Here is a 23,633-nt window from a genome sequence, read left to right on the forward strand (position 1 = left end):
GATATTGTTTATAGCTGGACGCAAGCCCACAAAGACAAAGATCCCCCATGTAGCCTTAACGGATTGTTGGGGCAAGTGCTGCCAGCGAGCACCTATAAAGGCCGGCACGGCACACGAGGCTGTGGGTGGCCAACACCACGCCCGGCCGCCTTTGTCTCCCCAGTGGCGATGTTTACACACCGCACCGGGTACTGATTTCAAGCCAAGTCGACCTAGAGGAGGCCCATGACCGGTTCAGATAATGTCACTGGCGTTGGCCGTGAGCAGGAATTTAACTCTGATCGCCAGGTTCTTAGCGCAGCGCGCTAACCGCTACACTACTGCTGCCTAGACTGCACACGCACCTACGGGTCACACACCATGTGACCCCTACACCTGCCTCCCGTTACTCACGGAGAGTCGGGGATTCCAGGATGAATCACCACTCAACTCCTCTCACTACGATGAACTACAGCCCCTGGGTGAATCCATTGGTCGATGAAACTACCCCTCTCCCCGCCCCCCCCCCCCCCCCCCACTGCTGCATTAGAGTTATGGGGGGTGGATTGGCCATTAATCACCAATGCGAGTCGTGAAGGGGTAGGTGCAGGATCATTTCGCAGCTCACTCACCATTCATGTCAGCCATGGCCTAGGAATCGAACCCAGGCCGGCGGGTTCACAGTGCATGCAGCACACTAACAACTCGTTTTATTGATTGAGCAACTCTTTACTGTTTGAATACCGGCCGGGGCCTTCAGCACCACAGCGGTCTCCAGAGCCCACGCCAGCACAGCCCCGTCACTGTGAGGTGGCAAACCCCCTGTGCCGTCACCAACGCACGGGCGGGCTGAGCACGCGCAGGTGACGCTCCAGCCTCCCCCTCGTGGCCTGCGTGGCGAAGACCTGACCCGTGCAGAGGTCAGGTCAGGGTCGCGCCGCCCTTGGGGGGTGCTGGACCGCGCAGTGGATTTCCGCTTTGCCGACATCGTAAATCTCTCGTCAGGCTCAACGAGTAACAACCGATAAACATGCGGCGCGCGTCCGCGGGCTCAACGCAACCCACGCTCGCTACGGCTTCACAAAAGCTTAGCTTAAAACAAAAAATACGACGATGGTAAAATCAAAGGCATAAAATCCCAAAACGACTGTAATCGCAAAACAGCTGAAAAATCGCAAAACGGCTGTTAAACGAGGAGCGAGGACTCTCTCAGAAGCTTCCAGGGCCGGAACGCAGCCAGCTGACAAAGTCACGAGGCCCGGAACTCCAGACCTCGAAAGGCGCAACAGAAAGGGAGCGATCTTCAACCACAGAGTTGGTGATGCAGATATGCAGACGGGCAACACCCCGGGCCCGCCGAGTCATCCAGCAGAGCAGGACGATCCCGGCTTTGCTCGCACTTGCGTGGTGGGCTACTCTCAACGCGACCGCTATTGCTCCCGGAATAATCGCCTGTGTGCACGTTCTCCAGCGAAGCCCTTTCACGTTTCTCCGTTAGCCTGGTCGGACTCTGCCTTCAGAGCACTGCACACGGTGGCCCGCGGCGTGCCTAGCTTTCTTTGTTCTGAACGTGGGCACGCGGGCACGCAGGCACGCGGGCTTGTGACGATGCCAGCATGTGGGGCCAGGGGTTGGAGGTGATGGCTTCGATGATCTCTGGCGGTCAAGTCCGGTGTGCGACCAGCGTCGCCCGCGAGGTGAACGTCTGGCACCACACTTACTGGCAACTCCGGGCAGGGCTATCGCATTCACCGGATTGCGCCTCGCGGAGTAAAACGGACAACGGAGACCCCATGACGTTGAACCTCGATTCAAAACCTGGATTCTTTAGAACAGTTTCTTGTATTTAGTATGTTATACTTCCCCCACACTTCCGATTATATAATTATCACGGTTTTACTATTTACGATGTGAAAGAAGTAAAAAAAAACATACAAAACGGGCATTTGTTGACTTTATAGACTTGGGAATATTCCCGTCTGAATCCTCGTCTGTTTACAAACCGCAACAACGACCACCCTGAATCCAGTTTGATCTTAAGCAAAATGTATTTCTTACGAACGGTTGTTAAAAGTAATTTGTCCAAGAAAACATTTGCCACTGGGCATTTGTTAAATTCAAATGCTTTCTATATTCCTGCACTTGTTTTCAACGTCTTTTGCCATGCCATTGATTTTGCTCCGATTTAATATTTTACTGAAATTGCAGTACTTAAGTGTTTATGTCTTTGCTTTTGTTACTCTGGTGACCCAGAGAAACTCCATCCTGGTCTCGAGTTCTCACGCGGTCAAACTAAATCTATTTTAAACAGCTTAACTTAAAATAATACCGACACTTGTAAGTATCACAGGCGTAGTCCTAAAATGTTAACTCCACACTGTGGGTGTAGCTGCACAAATGTAGCAGCCAATTCTGCGACCAGATGAGAGCACGCTGCCAGCCAGCAGCACCTGACATGGACTCTTCCTCCAAGCTCCGATAATAACCTCGCTCGACTCAACAAACGCGTTAATCCTCGTTCGTTGCCATTCTGACGATGCTGTGTGTGGCCGACTGCTTTTGGCGTCTTTGGGCCTTTGGGATCTGTGCTCAGCAGCTTGTGTTTATACTCCCAAAAAAACCAAAATAAATCACGCAGCCATACATGGCCACCACTCATTGCAGTCCCTGTTTGTTTTAGTGGCCGTTCGTTTTTGTTCCATTGGTCTCGTTGTTGTTGTTGCTGTTGTTGTTTTTCTTGTGTTGCAAGTGCGGTGCCGTGAGATGCAATCGGAGGCGCCTTGAACAAAGACCGGACGCGACTCCTACGGCCCGGCCACACCACAACGTGAGGCAAGGTCGCAGCGAGCAACACGCGGCCCCCACCGGGACGCTCGGCCACGATGGTCACGAATAATCCTTCACTCGCCCAGACACCATCAGCCTTGCGGGGGGACAGGGTGTGACTGTGCCAGAGCGAGTGTGCTCTTAACCAGGAAAACGCTGGGGTACATGGGCGGTTCGAGTACTCAACTGCCCGCTGACAATAGCGACGTTCACTTACTCAGAAAAAGGCCCACGGGGCTTCAAGGGGAGAGCCCAGCTATAGTTACATTTGGCCAATTCCCGTCGGAGTCGTTCACCGTGCAATAGGATTATCCGAGTGGTCAGAGCAGCGGTCGCTAAGCCATCGATGGGGTCACCGTTTTCGAACCCTCCTCCCAGGTAATCTGCTCGCGGTCCATCGCGATGATGATCAGCGCCGGGTAGAGAACGGGCGTCACCATGGGGCGACGGAGCCCAGGCTCGCTTGGGAGCTCGTTCCCTGGTCTATCATTGACGCTTGGCCATAGGGCGAGGCAACCCGGAGCGTCCGGGAAAAGGTGAGCTTGGCGGACGAATACGCCCAGATGGCGGCGGATATATCCGAGTGCCCGGAGAGAAAACCAGGGCAGAACGTGGCGCTCTTGCAGGGAACCCGAGAGAAAACCCCTCCGTAACCGAGTCGGCCGATGTAGAACGCTGACGCAGCGACCGCGGTAGTCGGCGGCGGCGCGCCATCAAAACCAAATCGCTCCATTGGGAAAAGACGGGGACGGACGCTGCTGATGAAACCTGGGGGAAGGTCACGAATGACCGCTGGTAGCTCAATCTCATTGGCCAGAAGCTTTGATGAGTAGCTGCTGCGATCCTCAGCAGCTGCTGAGACATGGCCAGCCTGCCGCATGCTTTACCTGCATCTTCCTGTTCTTGAGAAAACCCCACTGTCCCCCCCTGGTATTCTGGGGAACTTTGTGTTGCCACAAATTAACACTGTGTCCGGGTTTGTTTTTTTGCACTTAAAAGGTGGCAACACAGAATTATATTATAGGATTACACACACGAACAATGTTATACACAAACACGCAATCACACTTACAAAAATCAAGATCCCCCATATAGCCTTCACAGACTGTTAGTGCTCTTAGCGAGCACCTATGAGGGCCGGCAACGCACTCAAGGGGGTGGGTGGCCAGCACCATGCCTCGCCACCTGTCTCCCCAGTGCTGATGTTTCCAAACTGCACAAGGTAATTAATTAAAGCTGAATCGACCGAGGGGAGGCCCAAGTCAGGTCAAATATTCACCACTGTTATTGGTCGTGTACGGGAATAAAACTCGGATGGTCGGGTTTGTAGCACAATGCACCAACCACTGCACCACCGTTCACCACACACACGATCACACAAACATAAAGATTCCCCGTATAGCCTTACCAGATTGTTGGGGCAAGTGCTGTTAGCAAGCACTAATGAAGGACGGCATGGCACACGAGGGGGTGGGTGGCCAGCATCACACGAACACACACGATTATACACAAACAAGTCCACTCAGCTCCACATCATCTTGTACCACATCACTTCATCTCTGTGCAATCGTGTGTTCGTGTTAGATTTTTTTTATATCAAACAGACGACCACACACGATTTCACACACACACGATTACAGACACAGCACAAGAGGAAATAAGAGTATCTTCTCAATGCCGCGTTGCTCACCCCCAACGTCGAGGGGAGCGCTTGAATCCGTCTCATAATTATCGTTCTAAACGAGACTCAGGGCTGCAAAAGTAATTCATCTGTCAACCGCCTTCCTCTGGTGAATATTTGCACCCCAACACTGCGAGACAAATCTCACACCCAGCACGCAGCAACTCCAAGCAAAAACAAATTCTGTCCACCCACTCGGGGTGCTCACCACATCGCCCCCCACCCCCCCTTCAAATTGATTAATTGTCGCAGCTCAGGGTTGCAATGCTATATTCTATTCTTGCACGTGATTACAGCAGCAGCAGCGGCGATGTGTTCAGGAGCTGAATGCCAATGTGGAGGTCTGCTGGCCGAGACAAGAGGACTTCAGGAGAGAGAGGAGTTTGTGACGTTTCGCCGTTCCTCCTCCTCCGCTGAAGGAATGCAGACCACAGCGGGGTTACTGTGTGCATGGCCACAATCACACGACTGTGAATATTGATTTGAAGCTTTCGTGGCTGCAGGAATCCATACTTTTTGGTTCTTTCGGTAAAGTCACGTAGATAGGAAATTAATAGATCACGACGTTTCGATCGCAACACAAGCAACCGTCATCAGGTGAAACAAACACAGCAGGAGAACTGCTGACGTAGGAGACAGAGCTGCTGCAACAAGAGGTTATATAAGATTTTGGTGGGCCCAACCCAAGGGTAAGTGGGCGGAGCTAAAGAAGGAATTTGTATGTAAATGTGAGATTAGCATGTCAATGTGAGACGGCCCAGCCACCGGAGGTGTGCCAATGAGAATATTAGCATGTCAATGTCAAGAGAGGCGGGCAACTGGAACAAAAAAACCCTAAGAGCAAGAGCTACACATGGAGAGAGAGAGAGGCACAGAGAGAGAGAGACACACACAAAGAGACACACACCGGGGGACAACTCACAGAGAGGGACATCCGCATAGAGAGAGACACACAAAGACACACAGAGAGACAATCACAGAGAGACACATAAAGAGAACAAAACCATAGAGACACACATATAGACACACAGAGAGAGAGACACACAACCTAGAGAGACACACTACTGTGGCTTATGTTTAATATATCTCTACTAGCTTGTTTGCCCGTCCAAGGATGGGTGTATTTCAGTAAATTTGAAACTTGCAAGCGAAAAGTAGACCGCGACGTGATATTCATTGCATCAATTCGTGTGCAGTTTGTAAGGCCGCGGTAACACAGACCTATTTAATTTAAAGGTTATAATCCCTTGTTCATCATGACGTCCTTTTTACTTTGATGTCTCAACAGCATGACGGAGATCGCGTGATGTGAGGGTTCTGCCTTTGTAGCGAGGGTCGTAAGTTGATGCTGAGGAGGGGGGAGGAGGCGCCTCGCCCCCCCATGTGGAGTGACGTCAGCCGCTCATGATTTTTAATGAGGGTGGGGGTCCATGTGGAGGACGTCACCTGTTCATGAGTATTAATGAGGGGGGCTGGCCAACGTGGAGTGACGTCAAACGTGGGACACACAGACATTCTTGGCTCATTATAGTAGTAAATGAATGTCTATAGGTCTCGATGTATGTCTATGGGTCTATGTATGTCTATGGGTCTCTGGGTCTTGATGTATCTCTATGGGTCTCTGCGTGGCCAGAATTGCACCACTGTGGTTCACGTCTTTAACATTCCATGCGTGTAGGAGATGTCGGCTTGTTGTTGATGTCCTGATGCGACTGATGGTTCCCACCACCGGTGTCTTCGAGGAGGAGGAGCCATCGTTGAGGTGGTGCTTGGTGGTGGTTGTTGGCAATTATCTTGTGCCTTGCGCGTCTCCATTTTATTCGACAATCCTGTCGAGAAACGTAAGACGCTGTCGCTCCTCTAGTGGCCGCATCGTGCACACATTCCGTGCACGTATGCAAAGCTTAATAGTGAAGGTTCAATGAAACGTCATTTACCCACCGCCCCCCCACCTCATATTTGCGAAATGTCACGAAGTTTTATTCGTGTACTTGGTCCAGTAAAACAAAATTTATCATCGTCAAATTGAAACTGACGAACAGCGGGTGCTGAACAAGGGTTTAACGTTACCCAGAGAGACAGCGGGGAGTTTGAGTGTTATTATACAGTCAAGGCAATCGTGCAGAAAGCAGACTTCTTTGGCATAGCTCCAAGCCAGCTCTGTATGACGCCCCCCCCCCCCCCATTAGCAAGATTGGCATCAACAGAATTCAGCAGGGCCCTCACTAGAATGCATCATTACCATTTGCGTTGCACGCGCGTCAAATCGCACGCCAAGAGGAGACGCGCCGAAGCCTGCCAGGCGCGCGGGGGGAGGGAGGGGGGATGGGAAGTGGAGAAGGGGGGGGGGGAAGTGGAGAAGGGGGGGGCAGCAGCGGTGTCCTGTGAAGGCCCGCGGCCGCAAGGCGCATCCTTCAGGCGTTGCTAATCAGGCGTTGCTAATCAGGCGTTGCTAATCAGGTGTTGCTAATCAGGCGTTGCTAATCAGGCGTTGCTAATCAGGCGTTGCTAATCAAGCATTGCTAATCAGGCGTTGCTAATCAGGCGTTGCTAATCAGGCGTTGCTAATCGAACATTACTAATCAGGCGTTGCTAATCGAACATTACTAATCAGGCGTTGCTAATCGAACATTACTAATCAGGCGTTGCTAATCGAACATTACTAATCAGGCGTTGCTAATCGAACATTACTAATCAGGCGTTGCTAATCGAACATTACTAATCAGGCGTTGTTAATCGAACATTACTAATCAGGCGTTGCTAATCAAACATTACTAATCAGGCGTTGCTAATCAAGCGTTGCTAATCGAACATTACTAATCAGGCGTTGCTAATCGAACATTACTAATCAGGCGTTGTTAATCAAACATTACTAATCAGGCGTTGCTAATCAAGCGTTGCTAATCAAGCACACAAGCGAATTAAGAGCCGTACAGCCGAACCCCTGCACGTGCACGATTTTTCTTCCGTATTCTGTGATGCAACGACCCTTCAATTTCAGCTTCTGACAGATGCGATTCTAAATCAGGAAAGCCTATCGGTATTATGCATGAGGCGAGCAGATTTGCTTACGCTTGGCATCATCACAAGTGAAAGTTTCACTTCTGTAAAAAAATAATTTGAGTAAATTCCGCTCGGATTCAATTTCAATTTCCTAAAAGCCCACGTGGCGGGGAGCCCAAGACAACCCACGCTGATCTCATCACCATCAACGACTGCTGCTGCTGCGTAATGCAACTGAAGTATTTAATGTCGTTATGAGCACTGCGCCATTTTTCTCTTGAACGAGGTTCAAAATAAATCTCCCGGTTCCAGCACAAAGATTGATGGATTGCGGGACGCACGGGAACTGCAAGCGACGTACATTTTTTTGGCTTTTTATTTTGTTAAAAAGGATTTAGAAGTTCCTTCTCGTACGGTCCAGCGAGCGGCACGGCCCCCTCTTACATTACAGTGTCGGAGGCAAATGCGTCACGGGTATTTACAACAAGAGCCCACTTGGATTATCACTTAATGGCACGGTTCACGTGCTATGAAGAAGGGCCATTGCCCAAAACGTCGAAAGTTACATTTATCATTTATATGCTTGAAAATATTAATAAATTCCCCTGAAATCTGAGTTCCACCAAATGACAAGCCCTGCGATGATGTTGTTGGAACAGTGGCTGCGGTATTATCGATCAACTTCTGAAAAAAACGAGAAGCCCCATGGAGATGTCTGTAAAAATTAATCAACTAAGATAAACCCGGGGCAAAACTAAATCTATCAAAGAGCCCAAGGAATGTAAATTGGCAAAGCCTCGCAAATTGCTGTACAAAAGTGGCTCCGGTAAAACCGGACAACCGTGCCAGAACGATGCAACAAAGACCCCTGGCATAGCCGAGGGAGGCGAGTCTGAGTTAATTACCCCCATGCTTGCGAGGGTTTTGCTTTGCACCCGTTCTCTCTCCCCGCTATCTTTCTCCCGTGCTCTCTCCCCACTGTCTCTCTGCCCGCTCGGGAGTGAGACGTCTATTCGCCACCGCCGCACGCTGGTCACATAACACGCGCCCCAGGCTCGTGCCGAGTCGGCAAAGGAAATAATTCTTTCCCCTGGGGCTCTCCGGATCACGAGGAACGCAATGGCACACGCCCAGCCGCCCCATCAGTCGCAATTTAAAAAAAAAGATGGGGATAAAGAAAGGGGGCTGAGAGACGGTTTCAGCCGCGGTGGCCATATGATGTAAACTACCTGGCCTGGTATACAGGAGGTCGTGGGTTCGATCTAGACCCTGATGTCTGCTGCTGTATATTTGTAGCCAGGTCGCTTCTGAAAAACAGCTACATAGCTCAGTGGGCCTTACCTAGCAATATAAATAAAAAAGCTTAGTTTAGGTTCGGAAGGGGTCACAGATCACTTGATCCTCTGCACTGTAGGAAAACCCACGCACGTGGGGAGGGAACGCATGCATGAGGGGCACGCAAAGAGCCTCCTTGCCGTACTTCCTGGGTAGACACCTGCTGCCTCTTCAGGTGGGCGTCTCTCACGCGTGTTGTCTCCCCATCGCTGGATTACAGGAAAGGGCCACTCACGGGGTCAATCGTGGGGCGAGCGATGCTCTCGGGGCCGTCTGCCTCTCTGTCGTTCCCGACAGCCGCCTGCGGCTCCTGCGAGCAACACGGAGGGAGCGGTCCACCCCCAGGCCCCTGCCTGAGGAACGCCTCTGGGCCCCACAGGGGTTTACTACTCACCACATGCTGCTGTTGTGCGTTAAGTTTGTTGTGCTTCTCCCGCACCTCCGATTAGCACGGTTGGCTACGTACCGTGCGAAAGAAGTTCCACATACAAACGCACAGCACCACAAGTGGCAGGAACTGCTCCGAGTTATAAACAACTTCGCTTCATCTCTGCAGCTTCTGGTTCCTTGTCCTCTCCTGTTTCCGGGCCAAAGTCCTATCAGCGCCTGCGCAAGCTCAGATGGCTCCTCCAGTGACATTGCCGACTGGCACACATGCATGTAGTGAGTCCAACCGAGTCGCAGACGTTATATCTTGGGAGCAACACTATTTATTCACATAACAGTACGTAACATAACACAACCTACGCTCGGGTCTCGGATGCCCATCTAACCACGCTACGGCAGAACTAGACACGGTTCGCTCTCCCGGTCCGGATCACAAACTGTGTCCCGGACCGCGTGGCTAGAGGCTTCTTCTCCCCGACGTGGATCTTCGACCACCAACACTTGAAGAACTTCGAGTTTCTCACGGAGCTCTCGTTATATGCTCCCGGGATGGGGCTGGCTCCGCCCTCAGCCCCGCCCACCTTCCAGGCATCTCGAGCTCCTTCTCGAATGTTCCCGAAAGCCCCTCGGGACCACGTGACCACCCCTCGGCCCCAGTCTACCGGTGGCCCCCCTCCAGCATCGTCCGGTCACGTGGCAACAGGTCACAGCCAGAGTATCATGCCCCAGGGTAACCCTGGCTGGCTGACGCTCCCTCTCGCTCCCTCACTGGGAGCCGGCACCGCACGCTGCTCGCGGTGCCTCCACGCTAACCAGCGCTCACCCAACCACCGCTAGAGTTGGTACTGCAGCCCGCAACCCGGGCTGCCCGCAATCACAACGTTACCGGCAGTGACTTGGCAAGCCCGGCACCATACGGTGACAAGTACAGTCACTACACACACACCAGGGACTGCTGGTATCCTCGCAGTCGGGCAGTGATGGCTATGCACGTGGCAGCTGTGATCTGGGGCTGTGGAGGCAGTAACGAGGGTTGGTGGATCGCACACAGATGTTGTAAAACTCCCTTCCCTGTGGGCATCGGGGAAGGGTCCGACCCTGGCTCGCCAGGAGAAGGCAGTGCAGCAAAAATGTGGAATCCACCGGTTCCACAGATGGAACTCGGGTGCCTTTGTGTGTGGGATTTGTATGTTATCTCCCCTGCCCTCCATGGGCTTATCTCCAAGTTCTCAGGTTTCCTTCCATAGCTGCAATAAACGTACAGTGTCACCGGTATTGGCCAACACCTCTCAATAGTAAAAACATTTTACCCGGAAATGTACTCAATAGAGATTGCACAGAGCAACTGCGAACCTCCTGAATAAGAGTGGGGGTTCAGTGAGGCCTTCCTGGGCCAACAAGCCAAGTGACAACCCTGTAACACGAGTGGGTGGAAGTGCTCTTCATCCCCTGGTCAATCAGTGCAGTGCTGGTTTACCTTTAACACCTCCACGCTCACCCAAATCCCGTGGCCCATCACCCACAAGGCCATCACCCCCTGCTCCGTCCTGTGGTTTGGCCGGCTTGACACGCCGACAACAGCAAGGCGCTTTGTAAACAAAAGCCGATTATGTAACCTCTTGTCTGTCAAGAAGAGGGTCAAAGAGAGAAGACTGGAGCAATCGTGAACTCAACGTCCGACGGGCAGGCGCGCGTTGTGTCCACGCTGCTGGACTCCCCCCCCCCCCCCCCCCCCCCACAAAGCGTTCCGTTTGCCAGAGCTACGAATGCCGTGGCACGGTGCACAAGAAAGTGGCGTGGTCGCAGCGCCGCACACCCGGCAGCCTTTGGTCTCCTCCCCAATGCTGACGTTTTGCACACCGCATTGGATACTCATTTAAGGCCGAGACGACCTAGAAGAGGCCCAGAATAGATTCTAAATATTCATCACCGACGTTGGCCGTGAGCGGGGATGGAAGTCGGTGGGGGTCGCCGGCGTCGTAGTGCGCGGTGCGCTAGCCACCACGCTACCGCTTCCCCGCAATCAACACCCAAGCAGCACCAAGGTGCCTGAACGATCGTGCCGCCACCGGCCTCCGCGGCAGGCTACGGCGGGACGATGATTCTTAGAGCCACCGGCCGCCTCGAGTCTTCCGAGAGGCGGCCGCAATTCGCTTTCTTGAATGAACCAATAAAAAATTTCCATTCAAAAACAAAGCTGCGTGTCACTGAGCACTCGTCAATAATGCTCAACACGCTTTTGGGGCAGCGCCGATGCCCAATCCCCGAGGGCGGGGGGAGGGCGGTTGGGTTCGGTGAGGTGGGAGTTGCTCGTGACTTGGATTGTCATTAATTATTTTTTTTACATAACCGGTAACAGCGTGAAAAATAGCTGCTATAAATCGGCTTGTTACACATCTAGAAATATCTCGAAGCGATTAACAACATTTTTGTTCATTTTGTGCCTGAGAAACCGAGGGAGCTGCTGCCACGGTGAGCAGCACACTGGATGTACAATCCAGAGGTCGCCGATTCGAACCCAGCTTCAGGCGTGTGCGTGCGTCAGTGTCAACAAGGGGCCATGTCTCCGAGTCAGCAGGGGAAGGGTTTGGTGAACGCCGGCCACACTGCGTGGACGTGTCCAACGACGGGAAGGGAGCCCCCAGAGAACCCGGGAGAAAACCCCCACGGTAGAACAGGGAGAGAGAACGCAGAAACTCTGCACGCAAGAAAGGCGCCCGTGTCGGGAATTGAATCCAGGCACACTTCCTGTGGTGCGTTAACACAAGCACCACCGCCCTGATATTATGGTAAATGTATATCCCGTATAATATACGCACGTATATTTTTTGTTACATTTTAAAGTTACGTTTGACTACAGTATCAACTTGCCGAGACTGCTCGTGTCAATTCACCGCTGCGTATGACCTGCACGGTGATGACAAATCTCCCACTCTTCTCAGGGCCGTCACAATGTCCAAGCATCTCTTCAACATCTCACGTCCGTCTGCTCCGAAGCAGAAGCCATTGCCCGAAGCTTCAACATCGCCGCGCGCGAGTTCCTACATCGCGGCGGCGTGACAGACCGAGGCGGTGGTGTTGGCTGTGCCCGTGCGCCGCTGCCAACGCGGTCGCCCGGCAAGGGAAACAAACCCGGCCGAGTGGTGGCGGGCGGGGGCGAACTCATGTTCCCCCATGTTTGTGGTTTCGCGCATTTCCACAAGTTGCACAATCGGCGCTGGACTCACATCCACAGCTCACGGCCACGAGAACCCGTTGCATGGCGGTGAATAATTACAGCTCCGCACGCAAGCGCACACGCGGCAGCATCGCGCCCGAAGCGGCCCCCGAGGCAATTTATAACGACTGGACATCTGTGAAAAGAGCTTTATAGCCCATCGGTTTCCTCCAGTATGAATACATTATTCTGATAGTGAGCTTCTCGGAAGCGGGCCCTTTAGGTCCTATGAAATCCTTTGCCATGGGATGGAAGGCTGAACGGACTTCAATCTGCCGGGTAGGTGCATGTCAATCAGGCTGGCAACCCTCACAGGTCCCGAAACACCCTCGGACGTCCCACCGACGTGACCCACGAGGGACCCCCGCGCCCCCATCCCTCCCCCCACCTCGGAGGAGTTAAAGCGCCGGGGCATTTTCAGGGTCTGGCGACGGGGCAGCGAGACGGGCAGCCACCCTGACCACCGTGCGTGGTGTCTGCGTGTCCGAGTGACGAGCCAGGACGCACGGTACGCCAGATGGCGTTTTGCTCCCGTCGTTGTCGTTTGCAAAAGGCGAGAACTTACAATCCGTGGGCTCATCTCTGGGTGGTGATCACTGTGTTTACTTTGTCACAGGAAATCAGACTTGCCTAGTCAGTAGCTCATATCAAGATAGGGGGTCATTTGCACTGCAGCGTTGCAAAGTTTTTCTGCACAACGGCAATGGTGACTTGAGAGCCACATTGACAACGCTCCCAAACGTGTAGCGCAATGAGCGTTGCTCACGTTCAAATTGGCCTCAGTTGGTGGAGATACACGGTGGCCGATGGGGGGAGGTGACACAAGGGAGTTCAAGTGAACAGACCGTCAGGATTCGGATTCAGGACGGCGATTTCAGTTTAAAACTTTTCGCTCCCGTTTTTGCCAAACCATTCACATAATTTCTCTCTCATCCCTGTCTCGCTTGCGCAGCTTTGTTCACGGCTGCATTACCAAGCGTACATCCCGCACAAGCAATTTTCATAAATTATAAATAATCTGTTGCATAATTTATGCACGCAAGCCTCATCTCTGACGAGTCACGTGGAGGTTACTGGCTGCTGCTGCTTCGTGTGAGCCCCCAACACGAGAGCTGTTTACTTCCTCCTCGAGTTTTTGTTTTCGTTAAATCGTTGCCTATCACTGCGAGTCGTGACAGCTGGAACAACATCATCATTTGCGCACCGTGGGCCGGACTCTCCGTGCCGGCACGCCGAAACGAGGTATTCATTGCCCACTCGGTCGCGTTCGCTCTTCCGGTGTTTTTCGTGCGAGTAAAATGATCGCGAACCAAACCCACGGCCGTAGCTCCCTTTATTAATCCTACACTGGAGAACCAATATGGCTCTTCCTGCGTCGTCTAAACTGTACCCTTATCACGCGCGAGCACGTTTTAGCCGGCGGAGAGCGCAACAAATAAGGGCACGTGCCCGTGCACACTCAACAAAGACAAATGGCTCCCGTATAGCCTTAACAGACTGTTCGGGCAAGTGCTGTTGGCGAGCACTTATGAAGGCCGGTACTGCACACGAGGGGGTGGGTGGCCAGCACCACGTCCGGCCGCCTTTGTCTCCTGAGTGGAGATTTTTACACACTGCACCAGGTACTCATTTGAGGTTGAGCCAACCTAGGGGAGGCCCAGAACAAGGTCTTGACCGTACCATGGGCTAACTGAGTGAGATGACTGGCAGATGGACCTACTGTGCTCCCTACTGTGCCAACTCGCTGAGTTTTACTTGCCCAGCGCTGTGCTCGTTGTTGTGGACGTCGCCCCTCTGCCTTCCGTTATTGTTGGAGCGCGACCGCCTCCAACTCCCCAGTCGCGTCCTTCACAAGCCTCCTCCATAGAGGTAAATCTTTACACTGCTGGTTCCGGTCATCAGTAAGTCAACTCAGCTTCACATCCTCTTGTACCGCATCATTCCAACTCTTCTCTAGCCTGTGCAGCGCCCGTTTAGACCCCTCTATCCAGCATTTCAGAAGTTGCTTAGACATGCGGTGGCTGGGCATACTTGCTACATGCCGTAGCCAATGCAACCTCACCTGCTGGAGGAGCTCACTAATGGGACTGTCTAGATTTCTCATAATGTTTATGAACTCCTCACACAATCCAGTCTGGTTAATCCCAGAATTAATCGTTGGCAGGTCAGCCTGCATTTTTCAACCAGGGCAGATGTTTATTTACTGGGCTGCACATTTCACAAGCAGAGAAGCGAGGGCATAACTGTGGCCGAGAAGACCCGGAGCTTTGTGTGGAGCGAGAAACCAGGTAGCTTCCACACAGCGCTATGCAGCCGATGAACGGACAATGCCGCTGGATTGCCAAACGGGATCCGGTCATGAGCACACTGCTTGGGTATGGAAACTTCTCTGCTCTCTCCACAACTGCCCCATCACCCATGGGCAGTTGAGAAGGGGGCGGAGTGTTTGACAACAAACAAAAAAACCCAGGCGGGTGCCGACACGACGGCAAACGAGACCGACAGCAACACGAACAAGCTAACGTAGAAGAGCAGAGCCACCGGCCACTCTCAGGAAAGGGCGAGCGATCATCACAACGCAGAGTGGCCACCTGAGAGCACAAGCGGGCGGCTTTCTCAACCAAAGACTATTGTACAGTGGACCCAACTGTGCAAAAAAATGCCACAAACTTTTGGAGCAAGACATCAGCTGTCTTAACACGGACCAAACGCTACCACGGTCGCAATATTGCGTTCGTCACGGACGCAAAAATCGGGTGTGTGTATGTTTGAACTTCTTTCGCACCATGCCTAGCCGACCGTGCTAATCGCAGGAGTTGGGATTTGAAGGCGAGGTCTCGTGGACCGACCACCGAGCGCCGCGGCCTCGGCAGCGCGGTGACGACGGCGCCAGCTTGGGTCTTATCGCCGGGATTTGCTTCTCAGCAAGGTGCCGCGTCACGAAGTATTTTGAGAAGAGAATTTTTCCATGAGCGGCGTTGCACTCGTGCCGACTGGGAGCCACTCGGGAGGGCGGGGGCTTCATGTCGCAGCGTTTGGCCACGTGCGTGGTGGCAAGTGGTGGCGGCCCAACCCCCTGTGGTGGTGGGGCATTCACCGCCCGTTGTCGAGGCTTGCAGTTAGAATCTGACGGACCGCCCTGGTTATTGCTACGTGCGTGTTAACTGTAAAACACGGCTCCGTCCACTTTAAAATGTACGATAAAGACCAACCTCGGTCGTTACAAAAAAAATATAGGCAATTGTGTGCCAGCGTCATGGTTCAAATTTGCCTATTTCTTTACTCCACTTCAAATGACTCAATTGAGATTACACCTGGCAATGACATCGCCCCCCTACTGCAATATTACTGCAGCCCGTGGTATACGAAACACAACGCTATAAGAATGATGTGAATACCAAATACTGTTAAACTCTATCTCCGTGACCTGATTTTAATTCATTAATTTGGAGTCGGAAAAACCCGGTTCTCTTTTCCAAATTTCTGGAGAACATGTCTATTTACATATCCGGGGTCCAGACCTCGGATAAGTGAAATTATTCAGCAAAATTCTTCCAAATATCTAGAGTTACCCAGTTACCCAGAGTTACCCAGAGTTACCCAGGGTAAAGTAGTGGGTGAACAGACCTGAGGACCGCATCCTGCCGCTAACTCGAGAATGTCTTCTGGGATGGGCGGGGGAAGAAATCTACAGAAGAGCGCAAACTCGAAGCATGAAAAAAAGCAGAAAACTAAAGAAATGTAAACAAGGAAGCAGTGAAACGAGAACGAGGGAGGGAGGGAGGCCCCCACGCCTTTGCCTGCTGGCCACACCACAGGAGCGGGGCTCTTTAGAAATATCCAGGGTTGAGACCTGCAACGCGACCGAGCGAGCGCCCGTACACGCGCGACACGGACCGTCAGGCCGTGCTCGCGGGCATCGCAAACTCAAGAGAATCGTCGCTGCAGTGTCGCCGCACTGCATCAGGGAGATTCAGGCAGGCCGCCAGCGTCAATCACCGCTGATCGACCGGCGATGTCCCTGAACTCGTCCTGTTTTTAATTTAAAAAATCACTGCCGGCTATATCGTTACAAAAGTGCGCCTGCCACAACACCCGTGACTGCCGCTTCAAGGGAGACGACCCCTCAGGATCTCGCCCCCTACACCCACATCTGGAGGAGTGCTGCACTCTGCAAGCATTCACATTCCGAAGTGTGGCCCGCACTCACCAGCGTGGTGAAGTACGGTCAAACACACCCACGTGACTGACATGCGGCATGGGGGAGGCCGTCATCCAGCAGTGGATCGATTAAGTCTGCATTTCATTGCCACTGTTTTAAACACACACAGTCCGCATTTTTGATTAATTCTGCTTTGCGATTAAAAACCCCGCGAGTGGCACACAATGCAGCCGCGCCGCCCCGGAGCGTGCTGGGTTAAATCTCTCTTATTGTTTGGACTGCGAAATCATGGACCCAGCGGCGCACGCGACAATCTACACCGCGCATGGAAATTCAACCTCGTGCCTTCTGAAAGCAGCGCAAAATCGATATCAATGGCATAACGGAAACTTTACAGGCCTCGCTGCCACCGGTAACGAGAGGGCCCCTGATGCATCGCCTCTCACGCCGAAAATACTGCCGCACCTTTTGATCTCTTAAGTGCGACTGGCTGCGAGGGTGTTACAGTCGGGGCCTTTTCCGTTGCTAAGTTACTCCGTTCGCAATTTCAGGTCGACCTTGCTGGGAGCTGTTCATCAAATTGTTATTCTGGAGGAAATAACAGTGCCTGAAGAAACCCCGCCACCTACTCGGCCCGCAGCCCACTTGGTGTCCTGCTGCTCACAGGCACCTGGATTCCACTTCAAGTGGAGCTGGCTTGAGTGCACAACTTCAGTGGCCGGGTTACAGGCAAGGTCAACCACGCCCGGTGTGATGTGAAGACTGGATATATGCAGTGCACGCACACAGACAGAGGAAGTCTCTGTTTCACGTCCAAAGCAAAACACCAATCGGGTTCATTTAACAATAGGCATCGTGAATCAATGCTTTCCAACTGCTTCTGTTTACACAAAGTAAATCGTGGACAAGTTCCAACCTCTCGGAGTCTCATCAGCAGGGTGCCTTCTGTTAAACAAAGGCGGCCAGGTCGCCGGGTCGATAGGCACTCGGCAAACACCGCAGGGCCCGGCGTCACGGCCAGCCAAGCGTCCGGCCTATCCTCACGTATCCACGCAACACACTCACAGGCTGCTGCGGGAACTACTGCACCTCCACTCTACCCTATCAGGCAATGGCAAAGTGAAGAAGCCCGTGGTTCCTTCTGCAGGATTCCAGGCGGGCCTCTCTCTCACCACGTCGTGGCCACTCGCAGAGGCCTGACAGCTCAGGCCCCTTGCCGACGCGTTAACAACGCGTTGCACCGATGCGTGCCGATCGTCACGTAGTCCCACCGGCGGGCGTGCACTGCGCTCTACGAGCAATGGCGAGTAGCGGCACCGGCGTTTGTGTACTGCGCAACACACAGGACACAAAGACGCCCCCGCGCGTTGCAGCAGCAGCTGGTGGATTCTCTGGCCCCATATTCTCAGCTCTGGCCTCAAGGCCATGTGCTTAACTTGAGCCAGCTTTGGGCATGGTCTCCAAGGCCATGGCTCAGTGTTTCCGTGAGCCAAGCCGGAGCCGAGCCACGGCTGAGCTGCTCGCTCAATGCCGTCTTTGGAAGCGGGCGAGCCGCCAAAACCAGAGCCGAGCAGGGCATTTGAGGTTGAACCAGAGTGGAGCCGTGACTCAGTTATTATTTGGGGAGATGTTTGCTAACGTGGCCTTGAGATCAATAATTATTCTGCACAATTAAATTATAAACAAATGCTGTTCTGCAACATTTTGATTTCCATAACAAAAGTGCTTTCGTCATCACGTTACGAGATGGAAGAGATCAACTAGGAAGCTCGACTGCGGTTAGCGGTGGATCACCTTGTGCTCCATACAGCCCTGCACGATGACGCCGCACGTCAACGCCTGCGGCCCACAAGAAGAGGCGCTGCCGTTCAGCACCGGTGCGTTGCAAGACAACGCAATCACGGCGTAGCTCAGGGAGCGACTCTGAACCGCGACGATTCGTGGGACTGCCTGGAGGGGGCTGTGAACCGCTCCACCACGAGCGGGTGACCCTGTGACGCTCACCAACAGCATGCCAGGCTCGCTCAACGAGAGAGAGGCGGCTACGCACGCGGTGGCTCAGGTGCAGCGCCACCGCCGCACGGTTACACTTCCACGACTGAATACTTCCCAGGCCGATTGGCACCTGTTAACAATGTACATTGAAATGAAAATGTATAATTATTAATTATAATAAATTCATGATAAAGTTGTTTTGGTTAAATTGCGTATATGTAAATGTGTCGTGAACCCACCTCCACCCGACACAGCCACTTAGTTACTTCTTCAGCACACACTAATGGACAAACCTCACTGATTGGCTGTATCGGGTGGAGGTGGGTTTACTGCACATTTATATATTCGCAATCTAACCCAAACAACGTTATTATTAATAATATCGGTCCTGAAACTCTACGTGTTACATTAATAATAATGTATTGGTCTCAGTGATGTAATGACTCAAGACTTGTCTGAGCGATATAATTTAATAAATAAAATTATTACATTTACAGTACTTTCTCAAGCCACTCCTGGATCAAGGGCTCCCCATGCGTTTTGGTCAAGGGGGGGGGGAGGGGGTTGTTTGGCTATACTTCACCACACTGGCCCGTGTGGGTTGGTGCAATGTGGAGGGGATCTCGGCAGGGCCAGCTCAGCGATCATTCGCCACTGACGGGAACCGTGGCCGGGGAATCGAACTTCTGGTCGGCCGACTCCACCGCTGCTTTAACCGCCCCAAGCCTTGCCCTCTGCTCATGAATATAATTGTGGCATCTTGACCCAGGATAGCCGGAACGGCCCAGTGCCATTGGGGAGTTTGGCCGCCGATTATATTACTTAATGAGCATTTCACTTGCGGGAGAAAGCCAAAGCCCCCCAACTAAACCCACTGCCAGGACACCTCTATTATGTTTCCCACGTGCAAGTTGTGTTGTGTATAATCCGCACGCACTGTGTGGAGGGGGTTCCGTTTTCCCCCACAATATAATTTTTTTAAATTTCATTCCACCGGTGTCACGTCACGAAGCGGACGCCAGCGTCCATTCGGAAGCCACGCACCGACCGATTGAGAAACGTGAAAGGAGACATCACAGAACTGCTCTTGAGAGCCCTTCAATGGACCTCTCATCCACACTGGGTGATGCCGCACATTTCCCACAGTCCCTGCCCGCGAGAGTCGACGTTTGTCGTCATGTGGCGGCGAAACCAACATTTAATTTGTTTACATTCTTGGAGCCAATGAACATTGCCTCGCTACGCTTGTGAACCAGGTTGAAATTGAGGGGCAGCTGAACCCCGGATCGACAAACCAGGAACTCCGTGGTGCCGCTTCACGCCCCTGACCCCACACAAAACCTCGCCGAGCTTGTCAAGGAGCATAAACCATCATCATACAAACTCCAGTCACCCTGGCAGCAGAGGCTTTTGGCTGGCCATCGAACAAAGACGGTCACCACATCGCGCGCTTTCAGATGCGCTTCTGCGGCCGTCTGGAAGGCTCTTCCTTCCGATATTAGGAAGCCAGTGGGAGCTACGCACTTTAAAATCTACTTCTAAAACTCGTTTCTTGAGAACTGCTTTTTGCATTTCGTTTGTTGCCCTTCCTCCCGCACAAATCCGACGAGTGCGTTTGGCTACGTACGGTGTAGTCCAACACACACACACATACGAGCCACTTCCTTCACCGCAAATGCTTTGAGATGACACCCTCAGGGTCTGCACAGACGGGCCACAAACCGACTTTGCTGTACTCACACTCCTCCTGACCGCCACCTCTTGGGCCAAGCCGGGCGGGGAGCCGCACAGCACCGTGGACGAGCACTGCGCGAGCTGCGGGGCTGGCGCTCCGCAAATGTGAAGCTTTGTAGATATAGCCCCACCACGATAGCATCAACAACAACGATAACACTCAATGGGTTTTCAAGGTGGAAGGGGTTGCCCCCATGGCCGCCGCCCCCACTGTATCCACCGCTGCAGTAGAGGAACCGCTTACACGTTGACGAGAAACGCAACTTGTGCGAGCGCCTGTTTTGGCAACAGCTGCCGCTGCCGAGGAGGAAGTTGAAGACAAAACCACAGACCCTCGGGCACCCCACCGAAAAACGGGCTGCACTGCCTTGCACTGCCTTGCACTGGTTGATATCAGCAGCGGATAGAACATAGCTGCATCCACGGGCGGCCCTAGACTAGCTGCCAGCCACTGACGCCCTAGGCAAACGATGCAATCGGCGGCCCCACCCCCAAACCCCAAGGGAAGATCTTGGCTGAGGATTTTGGTAAAATGGGAAACATTTAGCTGCTATTTTTTCCGTTTATGTTTTTGTAAGCGGATTTTTTTTAAACAGTGGCATAATTACTTAGTTTGTCCGTCTGTCTGTCCAACCAATACATTCCCAGCAATATTGGGAAATAAATTATAATTATTTTCCCTCTGTATACGCACGGGGATTGAAATAATGACATCTTCGTTTATTTTGTTTGGATTATTTTCCTCGAATTTGGCGCCCCACTTAACCTGGCGACCGCCTCGTTCACCTGCATGGACGGGCCGCCCCCCCCCCCGGCTGCACGGGCGGCAATCAGCAGCGGATAGAACACAGCTGCTGTCGATTACGTACGGTGCGAAGGACGTTCAGCATACATACTGTACACACGTGAAAAGGCAGATATTAATTATTCAGGGTGACGAAATACTGCACAACCACAATTCACTTCGCTTACGTCTATCGGGGGGGGGGGGGTGTTGTCATGCAAGCAGACCGCTCACTGGACGCAGAGCCAAGGCGACAGGGCGAGAGGAGCACAGACAGCACACAGACAACACACACACAGCACACGCACAGCACAGAGACATCACATAGACAGCACACAGACATCACACAGACAGCACACAGACAAAACACAGACAGCACACAGACAGCACACAGACAACACACACAGCACAGAGACATCACACAGACAGCACACAGACATCACACAGACAGCACACAGACATCACACAGACAGCACACAGACAAAACACAGACAACACACACACAGCACACACACAGCACAGAGGCATCACACGGACAGCGCACAGACAGCGCACACAGCCCACGAGGCTGTCGCCTCCACAGCAAACGGCAGCGTCACCGCCAACCCCCTTTGACAGAATACTCTCACCGCCTGCACTTGTGGGCAATTCACTTCCAATGCATAACCACGCTGACCAGTTCTGGTGAAGTATGGTTGAACAGTCAGACAACCCCCCCTCCCCTATTCCCACTCCCACCAACAAACTCCCACGGGAGACTCCTTCATCCAGCAGTGAATTGGCAGCTGGGAGCGGTTCGCGTGACCCCTGCAGCCGCAATTGGCCACAAGACACCGCAGTGGGAACAGCGCGAATCAGAATCGAGTCTCTTGAATCCCACGGCTCTGAATGGCGACACTCCCATCACAGTCGGCGGGGCTTGCCCATGGTGACCTCTCGCGAGTGAGACTTCGCACCGGATAAAGATCTCCCCCCCCCCCGTATAGTCCAGACTGGTGGCGCAATTGGTGTTAGCCAGGAGCGCCTGCACGGCACACGAGATGGTGGGGTGGCCAGCACCACGCTCGACCGCCTTTACCTTCCTAGTGGCGATGTTTACACATCGCACCGGGTGTCGTATTAATTTGAGGCCGAGTCGACCTAGGCGAGGCCCATGACCGGCTCCGATATTCCCACTGGTGTTGATGGTCGAAATTAGGGCCGCCAGTTTCGCAGCTTAACGCGCTCTGCGCTCACCGCTCACCATGATGGGATCGTACAGGACCACACTCACTCACACGCGTGCATCATCATCATTATTCAGCATTCACGGCCGCGTGGAGCTCAGCAGCCTTCAGACCTTAAGCACAAAAATTTAACTCCCGGTCAGGGTCGGTTTCAGCCCATCACCATCATAAACATCGCCACCTGAATCGGCCTCATCATCCACCTGCGGTCAGTAAAATGAGCATCACGCGATAAAAAAAAACAAGTTATAAACGTGTCGATTGAGCAGCTCGCGGTTGTTTCATGGACAGACTGGCCCCCGTCATAGGTACGTGGAATGTATAGCGGGGAGTATTGCTTAACGTCGTGAAAGCGAGTGGAGGGCAGCCCGCGGCTGGCCGTGGAGACGGCGCCTTGCCCTGCCCGCCCCCCCACAGAGGCCCCCATTAACTATTAAATATGAAGGCACCGCCACTGTAGCGAGCGACGCGGGCTCCATTACCGCGCCATTCGACATTGAGAAGGGCAGAATGGTGGTGGTGGTGATGGCGGCGATGTGTGATGGTATTGCGTAGCGATGGCTGATGTCGCTTTGCTATGGTGGCACATTCAACAGTGACACCCCCCCCCCACGATACGCACCACCGCGCGCCCATCCTCCATGATCGTCACTCATCCTCAACCCATCCTCACCGATCTTGGCGAGCGACGCGAGCAGGATCCACAGGGTGATGCCGAAGGGCACGCGCACGTGGTGGAAGTCCACGCTCACCACGTGGATGCCCGTGGCGAGCACGTGGTCGTGGTGAGCGTCGCTCACGTTTGTGGTGGAGCACGGCGACTCCGCCGAGCTGCAGCCGTGCGGGGCGGACTCTGCGCCAGCGCACGGCAGCGGCAGCGCGAGGAGCAGGGACAGCGCCGACGCCACCAGCGGCAGCAGCGGCGGCGGCGGCGCGGTCAACGACATCGCGGGAGGAGGAGACGTGGACGAGGTGGGGAGTGTGAAGGTGTTGGAATGCGTGGAGGTTCCGGGTGGAGGTCCTGCAGTGGAGGGAGGAGTCTGGCGTGGAGGAGTTGGGATGTCGGCACTAAGTGGAGGTCACGGAATGGAGGAGGGAGTCAGGTGGAAGAGTCGGAGTGGAGGTCCAGGGTGGAGGTCCCGGGTGGAGCTCGGGGTTGCTGCGAGCTTCTCGCTCCTCGCTCCGGACGGGTGCCTCTGCGCAGCTGCCGGCAGCGCGATCTCATCTCGGGTGCCGCCCCCGTCCAGGTGCTGGCGCGGTGTCTCTGTGGGCGCGGGGCCACACGCAGCGCAATCAGCAGCAGC

General features: G+C 53.4%; 1 protein-coding gene across 1 annotated transcript in view; it reads right to left on the reverse strand.

The window, feature by feature from the left end:
• LOC133351103 (sodium/hydrogen exchanger 2-like) overlaps positions 1-23,276 on the reverse strand; it is a 64,105-nt gene extending 40,829 nt beyond the window's left edge. The window contains exon 1 of the mRNA XM_061566051.1: positions 23,003-23,276. Coding sequence (XP_061422035.1) covers positions 23,003-23,276 — 274 coding nt within the window. The remainder of the gene's footprint in view (positions 1-23,002) is intronic.
• Between the last annotated feature and the right edge of the window lie 357 nt (positions 23,277-23,633).

Source organism: Lethenteron reissneri, chromosome 5 (assembly GCF_015708825.2).
Source record: "Lethenteron reissneri isolate LAM-NWPU_2019-01 chromosome 5, ASM1570882v1, whole genome shotgun sequence".
In the NCBI taxonomy this organism is placed as follows: domain Eukaryota; kingdom Metazoa; phylum Chordata; class Hyperoartia; order Petromyzontiformes; family Petromyzontidae; genus Lethenteron; species Lethenteron reissneri.